The 26866-nt window shown below is 42.2% G+C and overlaps 1 protein-coding gene across 1 annotated transcript in view; it reads left to right on the forward strand.

Moving 5' to 3' along the window:
* fat4 (FAT atypical cadherin 4) overlaps nucleotides 1-26866 on the forward strand; it is an 80582-nt gene that overhangs the window by 42720 nt on the left and 10996 nt on the right. Inside the window, exons 3-11 of the mRNA XM_061273619.1 lie at nucleotides 696-957; nucleotides 1565-1909; nucleotides 4823-5745; nucleotides 7003-7177; nucleotides 17288-17468; nucleotides 19204-19454; nucleotides 19971-24320; nucleotides 25684-25788; nucleotides 25931-26238. Coding sequence (XP_061129603.1) covers nucleotides 696-957; nucleotides 1565-1909; nucleotides 4823-5745; nucleotides 7003-7177; nucleotides 17288-17468; nucleotides 19204-19454; nucleotides 19971-24320; nucleotides 25684-25788; nucleotides 25931-26238 — 6900 coding nt within the window. The remainder of the gene's footprint in view (nucleotides 1-695; nucleotides 958-1564; nucleotides 1910-4822; nucleotides 5746-7002; nucleotides 7178-17287; nucleotides 17469-19203; nucleotides 19455-19970; nucleotides 24321-25683; nucleotides 25789-25930; nucleotides 26239-26866) is intronic.

Raw genomic sequence — 26866 nt, forward strand, 5'->3', positions numbered from 1 at the left:
ACAGACTAGGCGAGACAGTTGTCTGATCTCCTATTGTTGACGTGACAAACCTGAACGTCAGACCTCTCATCAGGCGCTTTCATGCATCATATCGCATTCAGGGACTCCTCTCCAGTTCCAAAGTTGTGCAGCTTGTACTAGAGGATCACTTAGCTGCACACGAAGCTAGGAACTCAATAAACCTTCAAACACAGAGCCTCTTCTGAATGAGTGGAGTTTGCTGAGGCTTAAAGTGTACAAGGTGTACGTGGTGTTCTTTCAAATCGCTGTCATAGATTGGTGTTGTGTATGAGATGACAAGTAGCACAACACAAGTCAGTCAACGGTCACACTTTGATCTGGAGAGGCCCCGATGCTAACATGAGTGCAAAAGTAATCTGATTTCCTCCTAGATAGAGACACTTTCATCACCAATCAATCCATCAGTGAAAATGTTTAAGCTCTATGTGGCCTATTATACCACACTTTGAGACTGAGTTAAACAAAGTCCAATGCTGCAAAAGACAAGATTTACCTTTTCCTCCTGACTTTAGTTGAGTACTTGAGTTTTGCCCACAATTTGTCAACCCTAAAACAGTCGATCGTACGTCCGCAGTCATTTGTGATACATTTCAGGTTCACTGTAACTCTGAACAGATTAATTGCCAAAATTAGACAACAGCTGTAAAATGATCTTCTATTCTCTCTATTTCAAGGGCCCAAATGCTTTGGTGACGTACACCATCATCAGCGGTGCGGACGACAGTTTCCGGATTGACCCTGAATCTGGCGATCTGATCGCTACCAAGAAGCTGGACCGGGAACGCCGCTCCAGTTACTCCCTGCTGGTGCGCGCTGATGACGGGAAGCAGTCATCCGACATGAGGCTCAACATCACTGTTGAGGATGTCAACGACCACACGCCCAGGTTTTCGCGGCCGACATACTCCTTTGACATCCCCGAAGATACTCCATCAGGTAAGGACTAGAGTGTTCATCTCTCAACTGAAGGTTAAAGGTTTAATCTTGAGTATCTGTGATCAAGTATCCTTGATATAATAGCACAGTGACCGAGTCCTCAGCAAATCAGCCATATAGTTCCGAGGTCAGAGATTCAAGTCTCAGCTGCTGGTATTTGTATAGTTTACACATTGGTAATCCAGCTTTCTCCTAGTTGAAGATTGTTCGTCTATACATACATTTCCTGCCAATGACTAGTGCCAGTCGAGGGTGTACCCCAAAGTAAGCCGCCATAGGCTCCAGCTCACCTGCTATACCCCATGAAATCTGCAGAATATGGATGAACTACAGAAAGTGAAAGCCATTTTCTATGATCCAAGTATTCAGCATGCAGCCTGGTCATGTCCCTTTTATAAATGGTACATTGTATTTATCAATGTCAATGATTCGCAGCCTGACACAGCATTTAATTTGAAAAATTGTCCTTTTGCGAGAAAGCGAGTGAGTCATCGGTATTCATAAAAAAAACTTGCAGTGATAACCCCACGCTGAGTTTTCATTTAATCGCATTGGCAGTGAAAAGCAAATCCTTGAAGGTTTTTTTGTGTCATCAACTGTTTCTCAGGCTCCATTGTGGCGGCGATCCTTGCCAGCGACTCTGACTCAGGGGTGAACGGCGAGGTCACATATTTATTAGAGGACGAGGACGAGACCTTCCTGCTGAACCCGGTCACTGGTGTTTTTAATGTGACGCGGCCCCTGGACTATGAGAATCAGCAGTACTACATCCTGACGGCCAAGGCGCTGGATGGCGGGGGGCAGGCCAGCACGGTTAGGGTCTACTTCAACATCCTGGATGTGAATGACAACGCTCCCTCGTTTAAAACCACCGTGTACAGCACATCGGTTTTGGAGAGCTTGCCGCCTGGATCCAGCATTGTTGTTGTCAGTGCCAGTGATGCAGATGATGGTATGTACATGAACAACAATGAACAGACGCACAGCACTGCACACACGGGAGGCATGCTGAACACAAAAGATCACTTTTTTACACTTATTCATTCTTCTGAGACACCTGTAGGCTCTCTGGACAGAACATTAGCCACACTGCACGTATCCCAATACGTCTCTCATACTGAAAGATGTTCAATATTTGACAACCATTTGAAGTAGCAAACCTCACATAAAAAAAATAATAATAATAATTCTACGCTATAGAAAACGAATGCCTGAGAGGATGCTAAAAAAAAAAAATAAAAATTATACCAATATTAAAAGCAACATATTTTGTATTGGATTCCACAAATTGCTGTGGGTGTACCAATTTGGAATGTCTGGTTGGTATTTTGGTATGAGCCAAATAGCTGGCCTGTGAGAAGTTCACCCGTGGTTTGGACTGTTTCTCTTATGGAGAAATGAAGGTTTTCTTTTTTTTAAATTTTTTTTTAAAGCCTACTCTGCGCCCAAACAAACACTTCAGCACATCCAGCCACTCTTTATGGCAAACGTGGTATTCATAATTAATGTTCCAGAAATATAACCGAAATGACACAATCTGTCCAACTTTGATCAACAACCAAGCTCATATTCGAACTGTTGTCCTGTTGAACTAATAAACTTCTGCCGTCCTTCTTTAGTCTTCTTCTGGCAGTATACAACCTCATATTTCATCTCATGCGTGCATCATATATCATGGCCGTCTGACTTCACGTCACGCATCAAATAACTTCTAAAATACAACACGCTGACCATGTGATTACGAGTGAGATCAGGTAGTGGCATTTGCCAAACCCGCTGTAATTACCGCTACATGTAGACCGTAATGCGCTGGTTGTGACCTACATTCCCAGGGAAATACGGCGTCCAGTCCTCCAGCCGGCCTCCTCACCACAATCTCATAAACCTATAGCTGCCCGTTCCCACTGTCCAAATAAAACACTGCCATTGTTAGCACTTCCTAAGCCCTGCCCTTTGACCCGACCCCCTCCCCTCTTTCTCTGTGGACAACCCAGATGGAAGTGGCACTCATGCCTTTGATAAGGGATTACTTGTGTACTGTAAATATGCTCTGCCCTGGTGTGGGAAGGTAGATGCTTTCCACATGACTAACCCGTTGAGTTTAATTACCAATGCTCAATTTAAGATCATTTCAACCCCTCGAGTTCCACACTAAAGCTTTTGGATAGTACCTGATGTTAAGTTTAGATCAGGGGTTCTCAGACTGTTTAGATTCTTGAATCATCATAATCCCACCAGCAATCTAACACAACTGCTACATACCTTTAAAAAAACACTTTGGGTACTTCGTTTCGGTGAAAAGTCATAATGTCATTTGAGCAAAGTGACATTTTTTCAAAGATACAGGTTTAAATTGATATTGAAAAAAAGTCATTTTTATAAGTGAATTTGAAAAGTACAACTTCATTGGCTTTTTACACTGTCCTAGGAAACCTTATTCTCTAAAAATAACACTATATTTTAAAAAAAAAAAGATGATTTATAGCATTTGTCTTTCAATAGCTGCCTGTCGTGAGTCCTAGATTGCATCTTCCACTTTGCAAAGACAAGAACGGGGAGTTCCAGCTGTTGCGAGTCCACAATTTGTGGAAATGGATGACAGATAATGCATTTAAGCACATTTAGCATATCTAGCAATGTCATCTAGAACAATAGATGCCGGGGTAAATGTGCAACGTTCCGCAATCCTGCAAAATGTCTTTGTTATCAAACTCGTATGTAATCTAAGGTCATAGTAGAGCAGCACTTGCATTTTTTTGGTTTATGAAACTGCAGATGTCTGTACTTTTTTAGCTCTAAATTCCCTCAAACAGTTGGTCTGATTAAAATACAATGTGAAACAAGATGTATGCTCAATCTAATCTACTTGCTCCTGCATTGGTTTCCTCCAAATAAAATCAAAAGACCAGATTTAGTTCTTCTTCAAATTTAGGCCTGGAAGCTAAGAACAAATTCAATTAAACATGGCAGGCAGTAAGCACTTATGACCACATGTTGCATGTCCGTGTCGGGTATTCTTTGGTAGCATATCGTTTCCATTGGGCCATTATGTACCAGACTGTATGTCGTGTGTTGTTACAGTTCAACAGGTGGTTTTACAGTCCGAACTAATATTTTCACAAAGTGTCATATTACCTAGCTTGGCTCATTAAGAAACAGCTGCATGACAAAGGGTTAACCTGAGAGTAGTAGCTTTTAAAACTCGCTGTTGAAAAGATAAAACTTGTTGTTTGCAAACAGGAAAAAAACAGCATGTCAAAAACAATCTTGTCTCACGTCTGAACATGAAAACAATCGGTGGTTTCCTGGTTTCCGCTATTTTTTGGGACGCAGACATCCACTTCCCATTCCGATCCTTGTGAGCTATTTTTTGTCATCTGCTGTATGCTCTTTGTATCAGATTTGGAATTTGCCATGTCAACACAAATGACCCCAACTGTTTGTATGTACATCACGGGATCGTTTGAGGGTTTTTAGTTTTGTGTCATATTGACATTCAGACAAACATAATTTAACTTCTCGTGTTTCCTACTAATATTATTTCTGTGACATGTTTGTAGGTAATTATAACACCCCGAGAAACAACAACAGAACACTTATTCATTTCTGAATTCAGCTTGTTTTGAGGAATAGTCCTGTTTTCTACCTGCCTTCAACCTGGACCAACATTATGACTTTCATTACATTAATGAACAGCGTGAGCTCCTACCACTACCACTGTGAACAGGCTAGCTGCTACAACTAGCCTAGAGTCTGGGGTGGAAAAAAGAAATCTCCCACGAAGAAAACAAAATCCTTTTTACTTATGAAGCAAATTTTTTGTCCTATCTAATTCCTAATTTGTCGATTGGTATGTGTCTTGCAGGTCCCAATGCACACCTTCTCTACAAAATTGTATCAGGCGATCCACAGGACCATTTTGTTATAACCAAAGAGGGTGTCCTACAAACCAAAAAGACCTTGGACAGGGAAACACAGTCCTTCTACAACCTGGTGATCACAGTCAATGATCTGGCTCCACCTCCGATGACCCGGTTCACTAGCACCGCCCAGGTGTCCATCATCCTTTTGGATGTCAATGACTGCCCACCGACATTTATTTCCCAAAAGATGACGTACATCCAGGAGAACACGCCAGTGGACACATCAGTGTTCAGCGCCCTGGCTACGGATGCCGACAGCGGGCCGAACAGCTACGTCGAGTATTCTCTCAAGGGACGCTTCGGTAACAAGTTCAGCATCGGCACCATAGATGGTGATGTTAGGTTAATTGGAGAACTGGACAGAGAGGAGCTCGCTAACTACACTCTGACAGTGGTCGCCACTGATAAGGGCGAGCCACCGTTGTCCTCAACCATGGACGTGACAATGTTGGTTCTGGACGTCAACGACAACACGCCGAGCTTCTCCCAAAATATCTATGACATTGAGATCGAGGAGAACACCTTGACTGGGATGGACATCATCCAGGTGTTTGCCACTGACTCAGACGAAGGCACAAATGGGCAAATCCGCTTCTCTATCTCAGGGGGAAATACCAACAGAGACTTCAGGATGGATTCGGTCACAGGGATGGTATCGGTGGCCAAGCAGTTGGACCGGGAAGTACAGTCTTCCTACTCACTAGTTGTCCAAGCGTCTGACCGTGGAAGCAGTCCAAGGGTGGACCATGCGACGGTCAACATTGTATTGCTGGATGTCAACGACTGCTCGCCTGTGTTTGAGCTCTCTCCTTACACAGTAAATGTTCAGGAAAACCTTGAGGCGCTACCGAGAAACATCCTTCAGGTGACTAGATCTACTTTGGTCTTTAGTCAAATGGTTCAGAGATTTAAGATGTTAGATCAATAACATTCACAGACAGAGTGTCTGAGAAGGCAGATTGTATTTTTGAATGACAGTCCGAGACCTCAAATGAGATAATGCTGTAAAGTGATGTCTTTTACCTAACTCAATAAGGGCAGGTACGTATGTGAGTGCTATAGCTGCCACTGGCGTGGTGGCGTTTCTTCTAACCGCATGTCATGAGAAAAAAACACGAGTGAAGCAATGATTTAATGATGGAAGACTACAATTTGTCTCGCGCAATTTAGGCTCCGCGGGATTCGACCAAAATATGCGGCTTGGCTTAAACGCACCACAGAAGTCATTACGGTCATGACCACCATGATGATTTAAATGAGCCGCGTATACAAATGGAGGAGAACGACTAATTTCCAGAATCCGTCCTTCTCTCGTCAGCTGGAAATTAGCGTGTTTTTCGCCTTGTTGCTGATTCCCAGGGAAAATCTGATTGGGCAAATGGAATCAGTGATAAACTTCCTGCCCTCAATAATTACCTTCATGGTATCACTGTGATGAAATTAACCCCTCTGATGGAACAATGTTACTATTAAGTACTGAGTAGTCGACATAACACGTTGTTGCTCACAGTAACTATCAATGTGTGACAGATACAGATCGTCACAATCCCATCACAACCGATTGAAGTATGTCGGTATAGAAAAGGTCCTCTCCTCTTATATTCGAGAGCTTTGGTCCAAAACAAATCACTTTGTTTACACACACTCTGAGACCGCAAAGCAATTTTTGGACAGTCTTTAAGCAGACAATTTCTTGAAGGTTGTAGAAAAATCGGCCCCAGACCAATTTAGAGTGGAGCCTAAATAACGTGGGATTGCTTCAAGTGTTGGCCCTCATTAGATATAGTTCTCTCGTAGCAAATACTAAACCCATTCAAGCACTAGGAACATCTTTCTTTATAATTATTTTAGCACTACATAGCCAAACCCACGATGCACCATCAACACACCCTTACAGTCTTGTCCTATACTGTTTTATAATGCAATTGTTCTCTTTTGCTGTTTTCTAATCGATAGTCTCTTCTCAAACCTTGTTCTGTCTGACCCTAACCCAATTAAACATCCACCACAATACAAATAACCATCAAGAAAGAATCTCAAGCTTCCCTGTTGCGGAGAAAAAGGGTTCTGGCATAAATAGGAATACAGATACAGAAGAAACGTCGTTCTCCATTTCTTTCAGGTTGTCGCCAGGGACGACGACCAAGGCGCCAATGGTCAGCTCAGCTACATGCTGAGCGGCGGTAACGACGAAGGCGGCTTCAGTTTGTCGTCCAGCGGTCAACTGAGTCTGACTCACACTCTGGACCGCGAGGCTCAAGGGAAATACGTCCTGCTGATCACAGCCACCGACTCGGGTAAGGCGGAATTCTGAGGTTTTTAGCTACGAGGTCTAGCGTAAAGAGTGATTTTCTTTAGGTCTCGCAAGATCTTATTTCAGTTCCAAAATAGATGACTCATTTCAGCAATTGTACCACATTTTGTTTCGTGTGATTGGGTTTATCTGGTTAGCGTTGTCTCTCAATGGTCACTGTTGGAATTTAGTAAGATGCTTCCAGATCGCCCAAGATAGAATATAATAAACTTGTGTGCAGTCAACAAATATTTTGATTTCATGGTGTGTGCAGAGCTCGTTTTGTGTGGTCTGATAAACTAAACATTGGAGAGTTTTTAGCTTGCAAACTAGCGGGTGTTTTTTACGATCTGTTCCTTAGAAATCCATTGAGCGGCTTTGACTGAATAGCATCTCGGGTTTATTTGGATACAGCGGTAGGGCTTGTTTTAGTCAGATAAAAGCTTAACTTGTTATTGCTCGGAGGTCAGTTAATGTGCAGTTAAATGAATATATGCGTTGCCTTGTTGCAGCCAAATCACATGGTGTCCCGGCTAAGTATACGTCTGGGGCCCCCCCTCCCCGAAAGCAACTATGGCAAAGTTGTCATGATCTATGAGTGGTTCTGTATCATTCCTAGACATATGCTGCATTTTGGACTATGCAGAGGCGATTTGCATTGAATGGTTCCCGAAGTATAGAATGAAGGAAAGGAGGTTGAGCCCTCAGTGTTTGGCTTTTGATCAAAGTCTTTGCTATGGCTGTTGATTGACAGTTGCTGGGGTCTAAATTTGAATGACCTTACTACGACGCCATAAATGTAAAACAACAAAATATGGTATGTTGTTTTTACTCTTTGAAATGGCTGTTTTTAATCATGTCTTTCAGTTTATGAAACCGTTTTATCACATTCATTTTCTCCATTTGATGCTCCAAAATGGTGACGGCACATGAATAGAAGATATCAGTCGAAGAGGGAAATGGAAAAAAATGTGTTCCACGGTCCAACTGTTGCCATCATGAAAACCTTAAAAATTTCACAGCGGACACGTCCCCACCTAACACAAATATTTCCCGCGCCGATGTTGACTATTTCACCAAACTTGTGTCACTCATAAAAATTTCTGAATGCCAACTCTTTTGGCTTTGACTTAATCTTGCTTTTGCATATTAAAATGGTAGGTCTTCCCATGCCAAGCTGTCATGGGTGTCATGAGGGCCGTATTATACATTTGTTGATCTCAGGCAAGTCAGGTTCCTGCAGAGCCGCTGTCTTGCCTGTTTTAAATGTTTCCCTCTTTTACACACCCGATTTAAATGATCAGGGTTATTATCAAGCCTCTGGTAACAGCTGGAGAACAGGCAGGACATGGCCACCTCTGGTCGATCCATAATTAATATTGTTTCTACACATTTCTATCGATTTTTTTCTTATTACACAGTCTGCGCCCTGATGGTTTTTTCATGTTATATTTAGCGGTTTGCTCGCTTGAAAATTGTGTTTAGAAGTTTGTGCCACATGGACAGAGCTGCCCGGCGAGTGAACATACTAATTTAGTGCTGGATGGCCTTTTTTGCACTGTTCACATGGAGTCCATATTTAGAGGACTTGAGAGCGCTTCCAAAATATTTTGACAAGACATTTTCAGTACAATGTTGGTGAAAGGCAGCAAGAGCAACAGAGAGAGAGAAAGGATTTGGGTTAGAATATCAAAATATCAAAAAAAACCATAATCAAGAGCGCAGTCTAAATTATCCAGCAGTGTTTTTCTCACATTTTTGAGGCCTGGGCCCCGAGTCGGCGGAGGCGAATGTTTCTCCCAGGCATGATTTGGCCCGACAGGCTGAAAAGGTGGATGCTGCAGACGTGCGTCTGCGTCTGCAGTCTTGCGCGGCTCGTTCCTGACCACATTTGACATTTCAAAGGCTGCCTTTATCTTCCTCCATGGTGCCAGATCTTCCCCCAGAGACATGCCGCGAAAAGACAAACAAGCTTGCTAGACAAATATCAGAGCCGAAACTACGATCAGAAGCTTCAGGCCAGAGTTGCTATATAGAATCCCTTTCAGTATGTTCCTGCATTTTCTCCACATCACCTGAGGTCATTACAGAAACGGTCTGCCTTATGATTACAGCGAATGCGTGTTGCCATGTCAATCTGATTCACCGAGGGCTTTCAGGAGCGATAATGCTGGCCAATATGACTTCAACTATATTTGTAATAGGGATTTTCTTCACCCAATCAGATTTTAAATTCATTCTCACAGGGTCAGGTCTCGGCCCTCAGTGAAGGCAACATTCTTTCACCCTCCAGTTCTACGTCACAGGAATATTACAACTTTCAAGGTGGTATCAGAGGTGCAATTGCATGAAAACCCAGCCGCCGCCTGTCCGTAACAGTATTCGGAAAATGTGTGTGAAATTTTAACAGTTGACACACACTTCTCTCACCATTGAATTGTCTGATTATGGGATACCATGTTGCGATGTGGAATCACACACAGTTGCTGCAACATCTACCGATACCACTGATGCAGCCATTTTTTAGGCTCTCTGTACAAGAACCAAACATGTCATCAAGAAGCAAATGAATGCTGGCCTTCGATCGGAGTCTTGAAAAACAGTCCTCTAATCAGGGGTTTCCAATCTTTTTGGGTCCCTGGGACCCTTTTCAAGTGATACACACATAATAATTTACTGCAATTCATTTTGCGGAGTCCCGCAGCTATAACACGCGGACCCCTGGAGTTCGCTGGACCTCAGTTTGAGAACCACTGGATTGTAGAGACATCACGAGTGGAACATTTCACTGCCTTTGTTTATGGGAAAAGCTTTTTGGAGCATTCCTGAGTAAACGACTCCACTTTATTGCCAAGATCTGCTATCATCTGCAGGCAAAATGCAAAAATACCGGAAAATTAATGATATACCTGAATCCCGCTGCAACAAAACATGGACTACAAGGGCTAAGTAAAAGTCATAAAAACCTATGGAAAGGAGTTAAATGATGTTTTGGGCTCCTTGAGAGGGTTTTTGCCAGAATCTGTGTGTGGTGGTGAGAATGTCCTCAGGGCACTGACATGCCCTGACCGCATTCGGGCACATTTATTAAAGAGAAGCTAGAGTAAATCTTTAAACCCATGCCAATTATGGTGGATATGGTCACACAGAAAGCCCATGTTTTTATATTCTCAGTCTTTGTATATACGTATTGCTTCTTTTCAGTGGTGGCTGAAATATTTGGGCATCTTTCTCGGGTGAATGAAGATGTGTTGAAAAGAAACTGTGTGGATTTTCAAGACTTTTTTTAATTTTTATTTTGATAAATAGGAATAAGAAAACAAAACTAAGCAGAACTCGTTAGCTAGCAATGAGTCCAAAGGCGTTAATTGTCTCGTTGCTCATTATTAGGCTAACTGAATACGATTCAGTGAATAGGCTACAATAATGCCTTGATTATAATTAATAATGTCTAATTAGAGATTTCACAAAGCACTCGAACCCATCCAACAACAAGTTAATTGGCATTAGCGGGGTCATGGAACCTATTTTTATTTCATTTCATTTGTTTTTATATCATTTAATGTTTGTCACAATTACTCTCTCTTGCTAACTGTTACAATAGCACAAGCTAACCAGTGCTCATAGGCATGTTTGCAAGCCTTTTCTAAACAGATATTCTCTGTGGTTGCTCTTCGGTATGTTGGTTTTATGGAAATAGCTTTGGGCAGTGTACAAAATAAAAGGTTTAAAAGGTGGTTTGTGTGCATCAGCCTTGGCTAGGTGCATCTTTTACGATGTTTTCTCTGCCGGCCAGCACCTCACGTTTTTGCTATGCTAATTTTGTCCCAGCTAGTACTTACTCTTATCCACAAATGAATGACTTTTGATAGTAATCCAAAAGTTACAAGAAATGTTTATTCATATGGTAATGGATATTTTGAGCCGGTTGGCACCATTGTATGCGATCTTGTGGTGCCACTGTACATTAAAATGCTAAAAGGGGAATTTCTTGAGAGTCCACCACCCTGCAAATAACATTGTCTTTGTCGTAAGAACATATAAGTATAGTAATCGTTTTATTGAGCTTTAACGCAAGTCTTAAATTTATACTTAAGGTATTTTGATACCCTTTCCTTGTTAGCATCCAAACCACTAAATGACAATTAATCATTATTATAATCATTAATCAAATTAGAGGTCTAATTTCAGATTGTTGAGAAAAATCATCTGTCATACCTAGTTTTTTTTCTTTGTTGCTGAGCTTGTGAGAAAGCACGCGCTTACTCCGTTTGTGGTGTTTGGCACTGGGGACACCTCTCAGCCTGAACCCAGCTGAGGCTATTCACCGGGGGTGGCTGTGGACAGGGTCACATTAAAAGAAGCTTTGTCGCAAGGCAACAGGTTCTCAGAGGCAGAAAAATGTCAATTTTGCCTTGTCTGCGGCCAATTTTCTTCTACCGAGTCATTTATTTACACCAGCCTTTAAGAGCACAATCGAGCCGCAGTCCATAAAACGTAATTAAACGTTTAGCCTTAAACTTCAATCCACAGATGGGCCATCTCAAAATTTACACACGCATCCATCAGCCTGTTCCCCATTTAATGAATACGGTTGTTTGAACATCTTAGTTTTTCTGTGTGTATCTCGCCTTAACTTTTTTTCCCCTCAAAACATCACTCGGACACATATTGAAGGCACGGATTATCTCTTGTGCCAGGAGAGACACCCAAACTTCAGTCTTAACACAGCTTAGGCTGGCCAACTCAGGGCAACTCACAATCTTTCCCAGGAGGTGGGAACCTCCATTTCTTCTGAATCAATGTCATATATCAGCATGCTCTGTAACAGCAGCTACAGCATAGGAAAACAGATCACTTAATCACCATTAACACAGGTATTTATACCCCCTCCTGATCACAAAGTATGGCCATGGCACCTTCTTGGTGATTAATGTTATTTGTCCAGTGGCAATGGACACTAATAAACTAATAAGGTGCTTAGAGCCTGCCATATGTTTATACAAGACAATGCTTTTTGAGCTGAGAGGCTTACACAAGAGTGTGTGTGTGTGTGGGGGGGGGGGGGGGGTCTTTAGAGTGGAAGAGGAAGCAACAGATGGTCACATGGTCTCGTTTAGTCTCATAGCCCTGAAAGCTTGTTATTTTAGACACCGAGTGTTTGGAGTTGCTCCGGGTTTCTCCATATGAAGGTGCTCCGATATGGTTCAGCAATTAACAGACCACAAGAAGTTAAAGAAACAGCCAAATTGGTTCTGGATTATTTTGAAATATCAAGCAGACATCTGAGTTTGGACATGTTTGTCCCTGAAGTTGAATAATATACATATACACGTATATGTGCATGCTTTTCATCAACAAGGTTCAAAAATTGACTGGAAATGTGTCTGAATGGACGGCAAAAAATTAGTTGTATTGTAAATTCAAAAATATTTTTGGTGACCAAATGACCAAAACATTTCTTTCAATTTTTGTACTGGTTGCATTCAGAACTGAGTTACAGTACTGTTGGTAAACCTACTCAAGGAAATCTGTTGGAATCGGAAGCAACTGATGGTCAATGTAGACCTTTTATTAAAATAAGACCTGAGTTAAATGTTTGGATTGAAAAATATGTCTGCAACAAGTGGAAATCCAATTGTCTTCCATTCAAACTTAGGCTGACTGATGGAAGAAAAAAGGAGCGTAAAATCATGGTGGTTTGTGCGATGATTGCCCACTGAAATAAAACGATCTTTTTGGACCAACATTGTGTTAATGAATTTATCACTTGTCTGATGGGCAATCTACAAATTAGTGGAACGATGATGGGAATGCAAACATTTGAGTTTGTCACGCATTTCTGGCCATATTGCATATAATCCTATGATATTTTATCTGACATTCTTTTAAACAAGGATTCAATTCAGAGGTAATTTGATACGCTGATGATGATGTCAGTAGTTAGTAAGTGTCCAAGAAATTAGGGGAGAAGGGAAGGATTTAAATAAAAAAAAAAAAAAAAAGGAATTTGCAACATGAGCAAACGTTGGATCTCTGTTTCCAGACATGAATCCAAACTCTTCTGTTTGTTGTCAGGCGCATGCAACCGCAATTTTTCATTTTCGAACAGCGAGTCGAGAGTGTAATTGCAAGACCGCAACAAAAAGAACTGTTTTAACCCGAACCATGCTTCTTCCTTCAACCTTTGTCTGCCTTGTGCCGAAAACAAAGTGTTAACCCCAAAGAAGTCAGTCATTGCGTTCTTACAAACAGATGATTCGAATCAATGTAGTTGGTGATAAAAATGACAATATGACCAGCTTTGTGTTTGCAATCCAGTTGCCTTGCTTGGGAATGTGATTTGGCTTGGCGACAGAACTGACGCCACATTAAAGTGTCGATAACACAACTACTGCACAAAGAAGAAGAACAAAGGGCTTGGGGTGGTGGGAATTGCAGACGGAAAAATGGTTTTGTAACCACCGAGACAGCTGGCATTCCTGCTGTGAAATTTCCAACAGCTCTCTTTCCGTGACAAAAAAAATGATGTCATTTGCTCGATGCCGGACTCGGGCCGCCGAGCTGGCACCTGCCTGGACTGCAGTCTCAATGATTAAGGACAGCAAATCCCGGCAAAGACTGGATGTGACGTGATTGCAGTTTTCAAAATCATCCTAGGATTGTTTCAATTACTAGAATAGGGTAGGCAAAGATTGGCTTACATGCCACAAACTGCCATTCTTTGTTTGTTATTATAGTACACACAGCATTGCTCTCTAGAGTTGTTGCCTTAATTTATGACATGCACTCAAACCAACAAAAGAAAGATTGAACGTTTATTTCTATTTTTTTCCATTTAGTAATGAGCAGTACTTGACAGGTTCTTTTAACGGTTTCTGACCAAAAAGCAGAGAAAGTTTAAATTCGTGTGAGAAAAAACATCTAGCAGAACTTTGAACCTAATATTTTTTTGCATTTGGGACTCCTCAAACTGGGAAATAAAAACATGACCTATCCGACTTCGCGCGTTGATATTTGTCTTCCTCATAATCGGTGTGACAAGCCAAGATTCATCCCCTAATCTTTATCTTCAATTAAGAAGATGAGATCTAATTTATGTAATCCACATATTTGTGAGTGGCTATAAATGGTTGGATTCTAGTTGATTGATATAACCGTCTATGAAAAAAAATATATATATATATATAATAGAATACTAATATGTTAATATTTTATTTGCAACAAATGAATCTGTCAATGTTGAATGAGATAGTTGAAAAATATTCAAGATTCAAGCGTTTTTATTCGCCATGTCTGAGCGTGCCAAACAAGGAATTCGACTTCGGTAAAAACACAGCCAATTTTTCATTCACAGATTTGATTCAGGAAAAAGGCTGTATTGATCATGTCAAATGTTGATGGGTAGAAATATTATATCATACAACATAGCACCTCATATTTGTTGCATGTTACCTCTCACACTCCAAAAAAAATGCATGTTAGATTCACATGAATGTGTCAAGGACTGTTTGTCTTTGTGTGCCCTGTACCCCATCTCTCAACCAAAGTCAGCTGGAATAGACTCTAGCTCACTCACAACCCTCTGGCGATAAGCAATACAAAGAATGGATGATTAGATACATTTACAAATTGTATTAACCTAATCTAACAATGATGTGGTCCATCAGTTTTTAAAATTCAAATGTGGGCGTCTAGTAAGTCTGCCCACCCATGTACTGCAACACGCTTGATCATAGGGAGTAATTGAAGAATCGATCATATACCGCGGCTGCCGTGTTGATGTTGATGTTGATTTATCAAGCATGTTAAGATCGTCTCACCTTGAGCATAACAATCATAACGTCCATTAACACGCGTTCGCATACGTGCCAAGATATCCGGTTCAGAGACGGCTAATTCTGTCGGCCCACGCCATGTAACAGGATCGATGTGAACTATTCGTATGTTGGCGAGCACGCCCGGCGGAGACAGCTGCCAGGGGTTATGTGATATTGGAGGGCTCCGAAGGGCTAAGACGGCACGTCTCGAGGCTTTGGCCGAGCGAAGAGAAGCGATACGGCCGAGAGAGATGTGAGAAACGCTTCCCGTCTGATCCCCGCGCCTGTCGACAACGTCGGGGTCGGCACGGGGTCAGGGCCGCTAGGGGAGTGTGTGAGTGCGTTTTTCGGTGGGGGCGAGTGTACACTGCGCTTACGGAGGATTAGCCTCAGCGACGTCCTTGCAGTGGACGAGGCATTTGCAGGTCAAAGGTGGCGCAAGTGCTTGGTGAAGTAGGTTGGCTGTGTTCTCCCCAGACGGTAAACAGGTTGTGACATCACATCCTGCGCCCGGGGGAGTCGAAAGCATTGAGCGTGTGTGTGTGTGTTTCCGATCTATATAGGGAAACAATGCTATTGAAGTTATTTGGAGGCTTGTGGATTTAATATTCATCTATGCATTTTCTATACAAGCTGATCCAATTCTGGGCCATACAACTTCTTGCCGTACAGTGGGGGATATAGTGACGGACCACAATTAAATACTTTTTCACTACATGACAGGGGATATAACTTTTCATTTATTAGGATCTCTGTTAGCCTTGGCAGAGACCATTGCAATTATTTTCCGAAATAAAACAAAACTGACTAAAAATTACCAAAATAAATAAAATAACTAAAAAAACAAGAAATAAACATTTAACAGCATTACCTCATTGTAAATCGAATCGTAATGCCACTGAATCAAACCGAATCAAATTGTTCCACTTCCTTTCTTGAATTGTATTGCACCCCATAAATTGAGATAAGCAAGGAATCATCTTTTTTTGGAGATTGCCATTGTCCTGTTAGCCTCTGAGCTCTTGTGAGCACTAAGCAGCTCATCTTTGATCAACAACAGCCTGACTGCCAAACACACTTTGGCTGCCAGTATCAGCACTAAAGTGATACAGACACTGGGATCAATTAAAGAGGATCAGCCCTAATCCGTTGCCAGGCAACCACATGAAAAACTGAATGTAAGTCACAAGACAAGCAGATTGACCATACCAAACATTTTTTGAACCTCATTTGTCAGCGGACTTCCCTGTATAAACGGGCAATAATTTTGGAATTACACGCGTTTCCGTATTCTTCTAAATATTTGTAAAGGTGGCAACAAGCCATCACCTAAAACTCAACATTGTCCATATTTAGTAGGAAACGGAGATCCTAAAGTGGAACAGCGAGGGACATGACTCATTTTTTGGTAACAAGTCAATAAAAGATGTCTCCTCTGGTTTCAGGGCCTTTTTGGGGAAGCGGATCAAAATGTTTACCGTTACCTCGTATTTTCCCCTCTGGGACTCAGCTTGGTATATTCTAATTACCACTCATGTTCTGAGCAGGAAAGCCAGCTAGATTTAAGGATGAATATCTGTTTATTAAATCAAGCCCAGCAGTGTAGGGATGTTTTGAGTAAAGCAAAGCCCAGTAATGCCCAATAATGTTGCGTTTGATTACTTTAATTGGCTTTTTAGCCTTTGTGTTGCGTTTGAACTCTCAGTCTAACCTAACCATTGATAGTTTGCTTAGTTTTATGATCCATTTTCTGGTATCTCACTGCCAGTTGTCAGGTAATAGTAATGTACTGAGCATACTGAAATTCCAATTTACTTTTTTGCCATAAAAGGTACCCGGGGACAGTAACTCAACCACAAACTGCTACTGGTACAAATGATTTGTTATTTCAAAGTAACATCAAAATGACTATGATGCAGAAATGTAAAAAAAAACGAGGGAGACTGGGTGGAGCGTAGTTTGAAGCAGATCTACCAAGTGTTCCATTTCAGGGAGGATGAGAAAGTTCAAGCAATGCAGACGTCGGAATCCCAAAGTTGTTACTGTTTTTTCAAAAGTTGATTTTCATCTGCTTTTCATTTCAAATTCGACGGGCACCGCTTTCGTCACCCACGTTGTTTTTTTCGCCTAAAATAGTCTTTCTCTCGACTCAAATTCCACAGATGACGGTCCGTGCAACGCACCCTCACATAAGAGACCCTGTGAAAGACATCTGAACGATCTGATTTCAAGTTGGAAGATTTTTTTTTTTGTGCTAGTCCAAACCTAATGGCTTTCGCTTCCTGCATTCTCAGGTTCTCCTTTGCTGAGCGGAACGGCGACAGTGACTGTTCTGGTGGACGACGTCAATGACAACGTACCAATTTTCTCTGCGTCTACCTTCCACACTACCATCACGGAAGATGCCCCCACTGGAACCGACGTGTTGCTGGTGAACAGTTCTGACGCAGATACGGGCCTCAATGGTGTCATAAGGTACATCTTCCGAACTATGGATTCTCAACTACAACAATATGCTGTGAGATATCATCACTGGACTGGTTGCTAGCCAAATCAAAAGCCCAAGTTTCATTTGTCTAAAATGCCAACGCCAGTTTTAGTCACCCCCAAATCCTTCTTACGGATTTTGTTTTTCTACAGTAAATCTTTGCCCCCATAAAGGGATTGTTGAACCCCCCCCCAACTCTCAAGCCGGACGTTGACTCAAGTCTGTCCCTTCCTTTCTCTTGGCGAATAATATTGGTACGCGCTGGGGGGTACCACAGTGTGCTCCTGTTTCCCAAAACATTGTAATGAGGATGTTAATTGTCTATGACAGTACGAGGTGTACCCATCAGGGGGTTCCAGGGGCCTTTAATAGAGACCAGTCAGTTATTAGATGGGATTCTCACAGTCCATTAAGATGGAGTTAAGGTTAGGGACTTTTAAAGGTCCGCTGAGCTTCCGTGTTGCCTTCATACTTTCTTGTAAAGTTTTTAGGCAGGAGGGTGGGGGTTGCTTTCAGAAGAAACATTTCAGAGTATGCGACGTCATGTACGTTTATACACCGGTTTATATTTGTGTCTGGGTCCGGTCTGGGTTTGAGACAGAACAATTTGCAGCCTTGACTTGCTGATGAGTTTGTATGAAAATAAGATGCATGTGGTTTTACCTTGTCCTATTCAGTCATACGTTATACTTTAATGGTTCTTTTATGGGTTTTGATGTTTATATTGTATTATATTAAAGGCCATGAGTGCATATTAAATAGAGGGAAGCGAGTTTTACTTGCTGCAGTCAAGGGAAGAGGCAAAGCAGAAATCAATAAAGCAAATTGAATGTCAAATGAAATCAGTTTGCTTATATGATTTTTAAAAACTGATGCTGAAGTAGAACAATTACAATTTAATAATTTGATATTTTTAAATACTACTGTATGTAATTGTACTTCAGTGACCTCTACAGACCGTACTTTGGCAGGATCAAATAGACTCAAACGTATGTGCATACAGCTCTTGCACACGCACACACTCATCCCTTATTGTGTGAAACAGATTTAATACATCTTAATGGAACAGAATTCATTAAATGAGCATTAAAAAGTTTGAATAAATTATTCTTTTTTTTTTAGAAGAAGAAGGTAATATAGAGGTAAATAAACAGGTAATATATTTGGGAAGATATTCAAATTTAATTTTATTCAACTATGTGTTAATTTCCTTTATCTATTCATTTATTCATTTGTTTTAATTTGTAGGTGTGTTTTAAGTTTTTTAATGATTTGTATTTACATTAATCAATTCTTAATTTAATAATTTATTAAAATATGTAACTAAACTTGTCTAATTTTTTTTTATTCAAGACATTAAATTAATTCAGAAAGCATTTTGCTGTGTAATTTAGTGTTTTTATTAATTATTTTTTCATGAGTTCATTAATGTATGTATTTATTTAGTCAAAAACACCAGTTTCTATAAAACAATAAAATACCTCACAGACCTCAGAGCATGTTTGTTAATTTGAAAATTTATTTTGGGCGGCATGCAACTGAAACACATGACACTAACAGGGAGAAATATTTTATAATGTAGAGGATTGTGCGAGAATTATGTGAGAAGTATTTAATAATATCGAATTTTGTATTTTAGACATCATTTTCATTCTGCTTTCATTCCTTAGTGTTTGTTAAATGTAAATTCCTCCTCAAATTCGTCCTTTTCTCCCCAAACAGCTACAGTTTAACTGGAGGCCACGGACAGTTCTCCATCAACCCAGCGACCGGACAGATTATCACCAGCTCCCTGCTGGACCGTGAGGAGCGAGCCAATTACCAGCTGCTAGTGATGGCGACAGATGGAGGGCTGCCGCAAGGCCTGTCCAGCTCAGCCACCGTGTCCGTGACAGTGTCCGACATCAACGACAACCCACCGCGCTTCCATCACCACCCTTATGTCACCCACATCCCTGCCTCCACAGCAGCAGGTAAACATTTAGACACTCTTTTGAAATCTAGAAACAACATTTCCAAGGATCGCCTCATAATCTTAATGACAGTTAAACATGTATAGCTGAAATATGAAATAGGATTCACAAATATGCATGGTTTTTCAAGTTGAAATGTGAGTAAAAATTCATAAGATTTTTCAAAGAAAAACCAATTTAAAGAATAGAATAGGTTTTTTTTTTTTCAAGAAAAAAATCGGTCATAATATTTCCAAGGAAATTGCTTTTAATTGGACAAAAGCTCAAATACAGTTGAGTATTTTCTAAAATTATACAACTTAGTAAGAAGAACATGTATGGATGTATGTCGACAAATGTACAAAGTAAAGTGAGCCACTAAGAATTATAAAGTGTCCAACAGTGCGGTAATACAGAAGTGTGCAAATATTAATGCCAAGAGTTCATGCTGAAGGCAAAGACTGCAACTCCAGTACGAGCCCGTTCCCTACCAACCAAATTTAAATACAAATGTAATGAGTAATTCTGTGTGTCCAGGTTCCTTGGTTTTTGCTGTTACGGTCACAGACGAAGACGCTGGATCCAACGCCCAGTTACACTACTCCCTGATGGGACACAATTCTGACAAATTCAAGATCGACCCTGTACGAGGTGCCATCACTGCCAATGAGAAGCTGACGGGGTCCTCTGAGGTTACCCTCACGGTCCGGGTTAAAGATGGCGGAGCCAACCCCAAAACTGACACGACCACTGTGACGGTCCGCTTCGTCAACGGAGGCAACTTCCCTGTCATCAAGTTAAAGGAGCATGCATTCACCTTCCCTGAGAGCCAGCCAACCAATCACCTTGTCACAACCGTGACAGGATCTTCCAGGAGGGGCGGGCCGTTGTCATACTACATCGCCAGTGGTAACCTGGACAACGCCTTTCACGTTGACCAGCTGTCAGGCGACCTAATCATCAGGCATCCTCTGGATTATGAGCATATTCAGAAATACGTTCTCTGGATTGAGGCCAGAGATCAAGGCTTTCCACCATATTCGTCATATGAAAGAGTGGACATTACTGTGCTGGATGTGAATGACAATCACCCCACATTTGATAAGGACCCCTTCCATGCTGAGATACTGGAGAATCTGTCACCCCAGCGGGTGCTAATGGTCTCTGCTGTAGATTCGGATAATGGACCTAACGGGCAGCTCGAATATGCCATCATGGATGGAAACAAGGACAACAGCTTCAGCATCAGTCGAGCTACCGGTGAAATACGAACCACCAGGCCGCTTGACCGTGAGAAGGTTGCCCAGTACACATTGAAAGTCAAAGCCACGGACCGAGGGTCACCGTCTAAAAACTCTGCAGTCAAAGTGAAAATCAGTGTGCTGGATGTAAATGACAACGCCCCCCGGTTTTCAAAGATCTTTAGCGCTACTGTGGCCGAGAACGCACCCGTAGGTTATACAGTCACTAGAGTCACCACCACAGATGAGGATGCTGGAGCAAACGCTATCAGCCGCTATTCAATCACAGACACCACCCTTCCATTTAGTATTAATGCATACACAGGAGACATAACAATAAGTAGGCCACTCAACAGGGAGGACACAGACCACTTCATTGTCAAAGTGTCCGCCCACGACTCCGGCTGGACAGTTAGCACAGATGTCACCATATTTATAACAGATATCAACGACAACGCCCCCAGATTTAGTCGCCCATCATATTACCTTGACTACCCCGAACTGACTGAGGTGGGCTCCTTGGTGACGCAGGTGTCAGCCACCGATCCCGATGAGGGTTTCAATGGAAAGATATTTTATTTTATTCGGTCCCAGTCGGAGTATTTCAGAATTAACGCCAGCTCTGGAGAAATATTTGTGAAGCAACAATTGAGATATTTAAATTCAACAGGCGCGAGCAGTTTAAACATCAATCGCCACAGTTTTATTGTCACGGCTTCAGATCGTGGCCTCAAACCTTTGATGAGTGAGACGACAGTCATTGTGAATATTGTTGACAGTAACGATAATCCTCCTGAGTTTGATTCACCAAACTACTTTACACCTGTCACAAAGAGTGTCAAAGTTGGTACCAGACTTTTAAGAATTATAGCTCTCGACAAAAAAGACTTTGGCCTCAACTCGGAAGTTGAGTACTCAATTACAGGAGGTAACAGCTCTAGTAAATTCAAATTAGATAAAATCAGCGGATGGGTTACTGTTGCATCACCCCTCACATCTGACATAAATAAGCTTTACCTCATGGGTGTCACAGCCAACGACAGAGGAAATCCGCCTTTGTCGGCACAAACAACAGTGCGAATCGCCGTCACGGAGGAAAACCATCACACGCCCGAGTTCTCGCAAAGCCAAATCACAGCTACAGTCCCAGAAAGCCTTGTTGTGGGAACAGCAATAAGGACCCTATCAGCCAGAGACAAAGATAAAGAAATGAATGGCCTCATCAAGTATAATATCACGTCAGGCAATAGCAAGGGGTTGTTTGCACTTAATAGTAAAACAGGTGTGTTATCCTTAGCGCAGCCCCTGGATTTTGAAGAAAACCAACAACATGAGCTGAGAGTTTCAGCCACAGATGGTGGTTGGATTGCAAAATCCAGCTATGTCACTGTCATAATTCACGTGACTGATGTGAATGACAACCCTCCCATGTTTGATCCAGATGAGTACTACCCTGTTGTACAGGAGAATGTTCCAAGTGGCACCACTGTATTGAAAATGAATGCCATTGATCGCGATTCAGGAGCGAATGCAGTCATGGCCTATGTCATACAATCGTCAGACAGTGATCTCTTTGTTATTGATCCCAACACAGGCACCATCACCACTCAGGGCTTCTTAGATTATGAGGCTAAACAGGTCTACTATTTAACAGTGAAGGCATTCAACGTCCCAGACGAGGAACGCTGCAACTTCGCCAATGTCAACATTCAGCTAAAGGGAGCCAATGAATATGTACCTCGCTTTGTCTCCAAAGAGTACTACTTTGAAATCTCTGAAGCTGCTCCAAAAGGCACAGTGGTTGGGGAAGTTTTTGCAAGTGATCGTGACCAAGGTGACGACGGATTAGTCTACTACCTCATTTTTGGGAAAAGCAGGAGGAAAGGTTTTGGCATCAACAAGAAAACCGGACAGATTTATGTCGCAGGTGTGCTGGACCGCGAGAAAGAGGAAAAGATTTCACTTAGAGTGTTGGCCAAAAACGCCGGCGCTATCCGAGGTGCGGATATTGATGAGGTTTTTGTGAACATCACAATACTTGATGCCAATGATCCTCCTGTCTTTTCTCAAGAGTTGTATGACGTGCAAGTTAGTGAAGGTCTCGCACCTGGTGGTCTAGTTACGTTCGTGAGTGCTGAAGACTCTGACTCTGTCCCAAGCTGGAGCCGATTTTCCTACTCAATTGCACCAGAGTTTGATAAAAAGGTCTTCACTATTAACCCCAAAACTGGCCAAGTGTCTGTTGCAGCTGCGCTAGACCGAGAAATAACGCCTGTGTATAATCTAAGCATTCTCGCTGTGGATACTGGCACACCTCCTTCAACTGGAAGCGCCATGCTGATTGTGAACCTGGAAGACATCAATGATAACGGTCCAAGTCTGACAACCACGTACGCTGAAGCAATGGAGAACCAGAAATCTGGAACTGCGGTCACCATGTTAACAGCTTCCGACCCAGACTTACCACCAAATCAAGGACCTTACATATACAGTCTTCTCAGCTCTGGCTCTGCCAACAGCTATTTCAATCTAAGTCCAACTGGAATGCTAACCACAAGTCGGGAGATTGACAGAGAACAGATTAGTGACTTTTATCTCTCCATCGTGATCAAGGACTCTGGTACACCTCAAATGTCCTCCACAGGAACCATACACGTCAAAATAAATGATCAAAATGACAACCCTTCAGCACCGAGGTCAATGGAAATCTTTGTTCACTACTTTGGAAACATATTTCCTGGAGGTTCTTTGGGAGACGTTAAACCCCAAGACCCAGACATTCAAGACAGGTTCCACTGCTCCCTCATTCCACCTTCCTCAGTGCTGTTTAATATTCCTACTGGAACATGCAACCTAAACTCAAAAGCACGTTCAGCGGATGGAAACTTTGAATTAACCATCCGAAGCAGTGATGGTGTCCATGGTCCTGTCAGCAACACAGCCCGGGTTCTCTTCATGGGTTTCACAAATGCCACCGTAGATAACAGCATTCTAATCCGTCTCCAGTCTCATGGAGTCAGAAACTTCCTCACCGACCACTACCTCAGCTTTTTACGCATTGCCAACTCTCAGTTAGCCGGACTGGGCACCGGGGTCCTGCTTTATGGTGCGTTTGAGCTCAACAACCAGACTTTCGTGATGGCAGCTATCAAACGAGGACATGGACAATATGTGAACCCCAGTGGTGTAGCCACATTCTTCCAGAGTATCAAAGATATCTTGAATAGACAGAGTGGGGTGCAAATAGACGCTGTGGACCACGATCCATGTACACGTAACCCGTGCCAGAACGGAGGCAGCTGCAAGAAGCGCCTCACTGTTGGACCTGATATGAAAACAGAGGAAAGCATCCCGGTCATCCTGGTATCCAACCACCCGCTGCCACCTTACGCTTGCAGCTGCAGGCCAGGATACACAGGAGCTGTTTGCGAGACTGACGTCGATGAATGCCAGCCGTCGCCTTGTCACAATGGCGGCACTTGCCACAATCTGGTTGGGGGATTCTCCTGCACCTGTCCTGAAGGTTTCACTGGCATGGCGTGTGAGAGGGACATAAATGAATGCCATTCCAATCCCTGCAAGAATGGGGCACTGTGCCAGAACTTCCCCGGCGGCTTCAACTGCCTGTGCAAATCCGGATTTGCAGGTACTACATGTACACAACACACACACAGACACAGCAGACACGTTTTATGTCAGACCACTCCGTCAGTGATGCAGATAAAAAAAGATAGGCAGGACATAGGATACACTCTCATGAAATTCCAACAGCTGACAGCTCACACTCCAAAGACAATATTTGCTTTTGAGTCTGAGGTGTCACATTCCTATAGTTGCTAGAAAATCTTTAAGATTGTTTGATGGGGTGGAGTATCAACTGAATATCAGGCAGCCATGTTTGCTTTAATAAAAAGGAAGCTGTGAAGCTGACCCTGCTCCAGAGTGGCGGCTATTAGTCTGTATCACATTGCATCATGTGCCTACACAGAGCTGACCACACACACCGACGCAATTATCCAACTGTAATCTAACTTTGTACTGTATGATCTACTAATCACCGATCCCGGCGCTTGACAAATTGGCAGCTTTATACAAGATCCAATCAGGGCTTTATGTTGGAAAATTAATGACCACTCAGACTTGTTAGCTTGGCTAAAACTGGGAGCTGATTTTAATTGGCGTTACTTAGGACACTCATTTTGATAGGGGCTCATTGTCCAGTTGCCACATCTGAAAGACATTTTCAAAGCAAGGCAATTTTCCCCCAGTCTAGTCATTACTGTCCATTTTTATTATGACAATAAAAAAATGAGCACGTCTAAGTTTCATCAAGATAAATGGCCCTCCAGAGGAAATGCACCTATTGACTTACAGTAGTTTGCATGCCCGCGCTGTGAACTTTAGTCTTCCTGTTTTCCTGCGCTGAAATTTTTGGCAGTCAGCTCGCTCTCCATTAAACAACTTTTCTTCAGGATTTATCGCTGCAAGCGTACTCGCAACCCTTTATCGTCTGCCTGTTTGCCATCCACCATTCTTGCCTTGGCCATGTCTGAGTCCCATTGGTATTATCAATGTCACATTCCTCATATTTTGATGTTCATTACGCTCTCCCAGCCCGTTTCGTTTCAACAACTCGTGTTCATTTTAGATGTTTGTCTTTCAGCACTGCAACAAATTCACTTTGTTCTAAAATAATCAGATCTTGGATTGGGCCTCCCAATATGTTTAGTGTGAAGAGTCTGCCAATAATGTTGACTTTTCCTCCTATGAATATTTCAAGATGCTTTGGCTCAATTTGAACTGGGAATCATAATTTTAAATGGGAAAATGCACTTGAGTTGGGAGGATTTTACTTTTCTGTCAGATACTGTATATAAAGAGGGCAAACTTATTTGATCAACTCACAATCAGGTAATGAAAGCTTTGTGTTGACCCTGTGTTCCCATTTATTGTTTTCCGATATTTTCCACCACTCCATTGTGTTAATGTGTGTTGTCTTGTGAACCCAGGCAAAACATGTGATTCCATCATCAATCACTGTGAGTGTAACCCATGTTTTAATGGCGGCTCCTGTCAGAACAGGGTGGATGGATATTACTGTCATTGCCCATTTGGTGAGTAACAACGAAGGCAACTTGCATATGTATTAGAAACCTCATTCCGTTGAGGCCATTTTCCATTCATCAAATATTCTGTGCTGTCAACGTAACTTAAAGTCATCTGTCAATTTCTTATTTGTTCTCTTTTACTCCTCAGGTGTTTTTGGGAAACACTGTGAATTGAACAGCTATGGCTTCGAGGAGCTCTCCTATATGGAGTTCCCGTCCCTGGACCCTAACAACAACTACATTTACATCAAGTTTGCAACCCTGAAGAACAATGCCTTGCTCATGTACAACCACGATAACCAGACTGGAGACAAGGCTGAGTTCTTGGCCCTGGAGATCTTTGAGGGACGGATGCGCTTTTCCTTCAACTTGGGAAGCGGAACATACAAACTGATGACCATGATAAAAGTGTCCGACGGGCAGTTCCACACAATCATCGCCAGACGGGCTGGGATGGTAAGGGCGGACGCTTTTATGGGACATGTTTGAGGTTTAAAGCAACAGCTAAATTGTGTAAAAGGAAGAGGAATGCAGAATAGAACACAAGTTTATGTCCTGAGGTTTCCTTGCTCAAAAGCAGCCAGCTTGTTGTTTGCACCATCAGATAATTGCAGTCTCCCAGACCACTGGTAGCTTGGCTTCCAGCTTCCATGGTTTGTAATTACAATTCTATTGCTTGTTTGTGAGTTACCATATAAGGAGTTAAAACATTGAAATTGTGTCTCTTGAATGAGAAGCTACACCCTGCCAGACATTCAGCGGCAAGGAAACTGAGACGAATCCATCCAAGCTTTTATAAAATAGGCATCCCACTGGACTGCAAATCTCTCCCACAGAGCATTGGGAACATCACTGGGGGACCTGCTAGAACAGTTAATTTGTTAGTTTGAGTGCTGACTGATAGTTTGTAAAGTAATATGGGGACTGTGGAAGTGAACGGAAAGAATAGGATCCTTCAGTTTTCAGATCACAAGGCAGTGGGCCAGTCGGAGATTAACATGAGAAGCTAATGTTCTCTTGAAGTAAGGGGAAAACTCCAAGATTTGATTAATTTGGGCTGCCCAATTCTTCTAGCCACAACTGA

Source organism: Syngnathus typhle, linkage group LG1, assembly GCF_033458585.1.
Source record: "Syngnathus typhle isolate RoL2023-S1 ecotype Sweden linkage group LG1, RoL_Styp_1.0, whole genome shotgun sequence".
Taxonomy (NCBI): Eukaryota; Metazoa; Chordata; class Actinopteri; order Syngnathiformes; family Syngnathidae; genus Syngnathus; species Syngnathus typhle.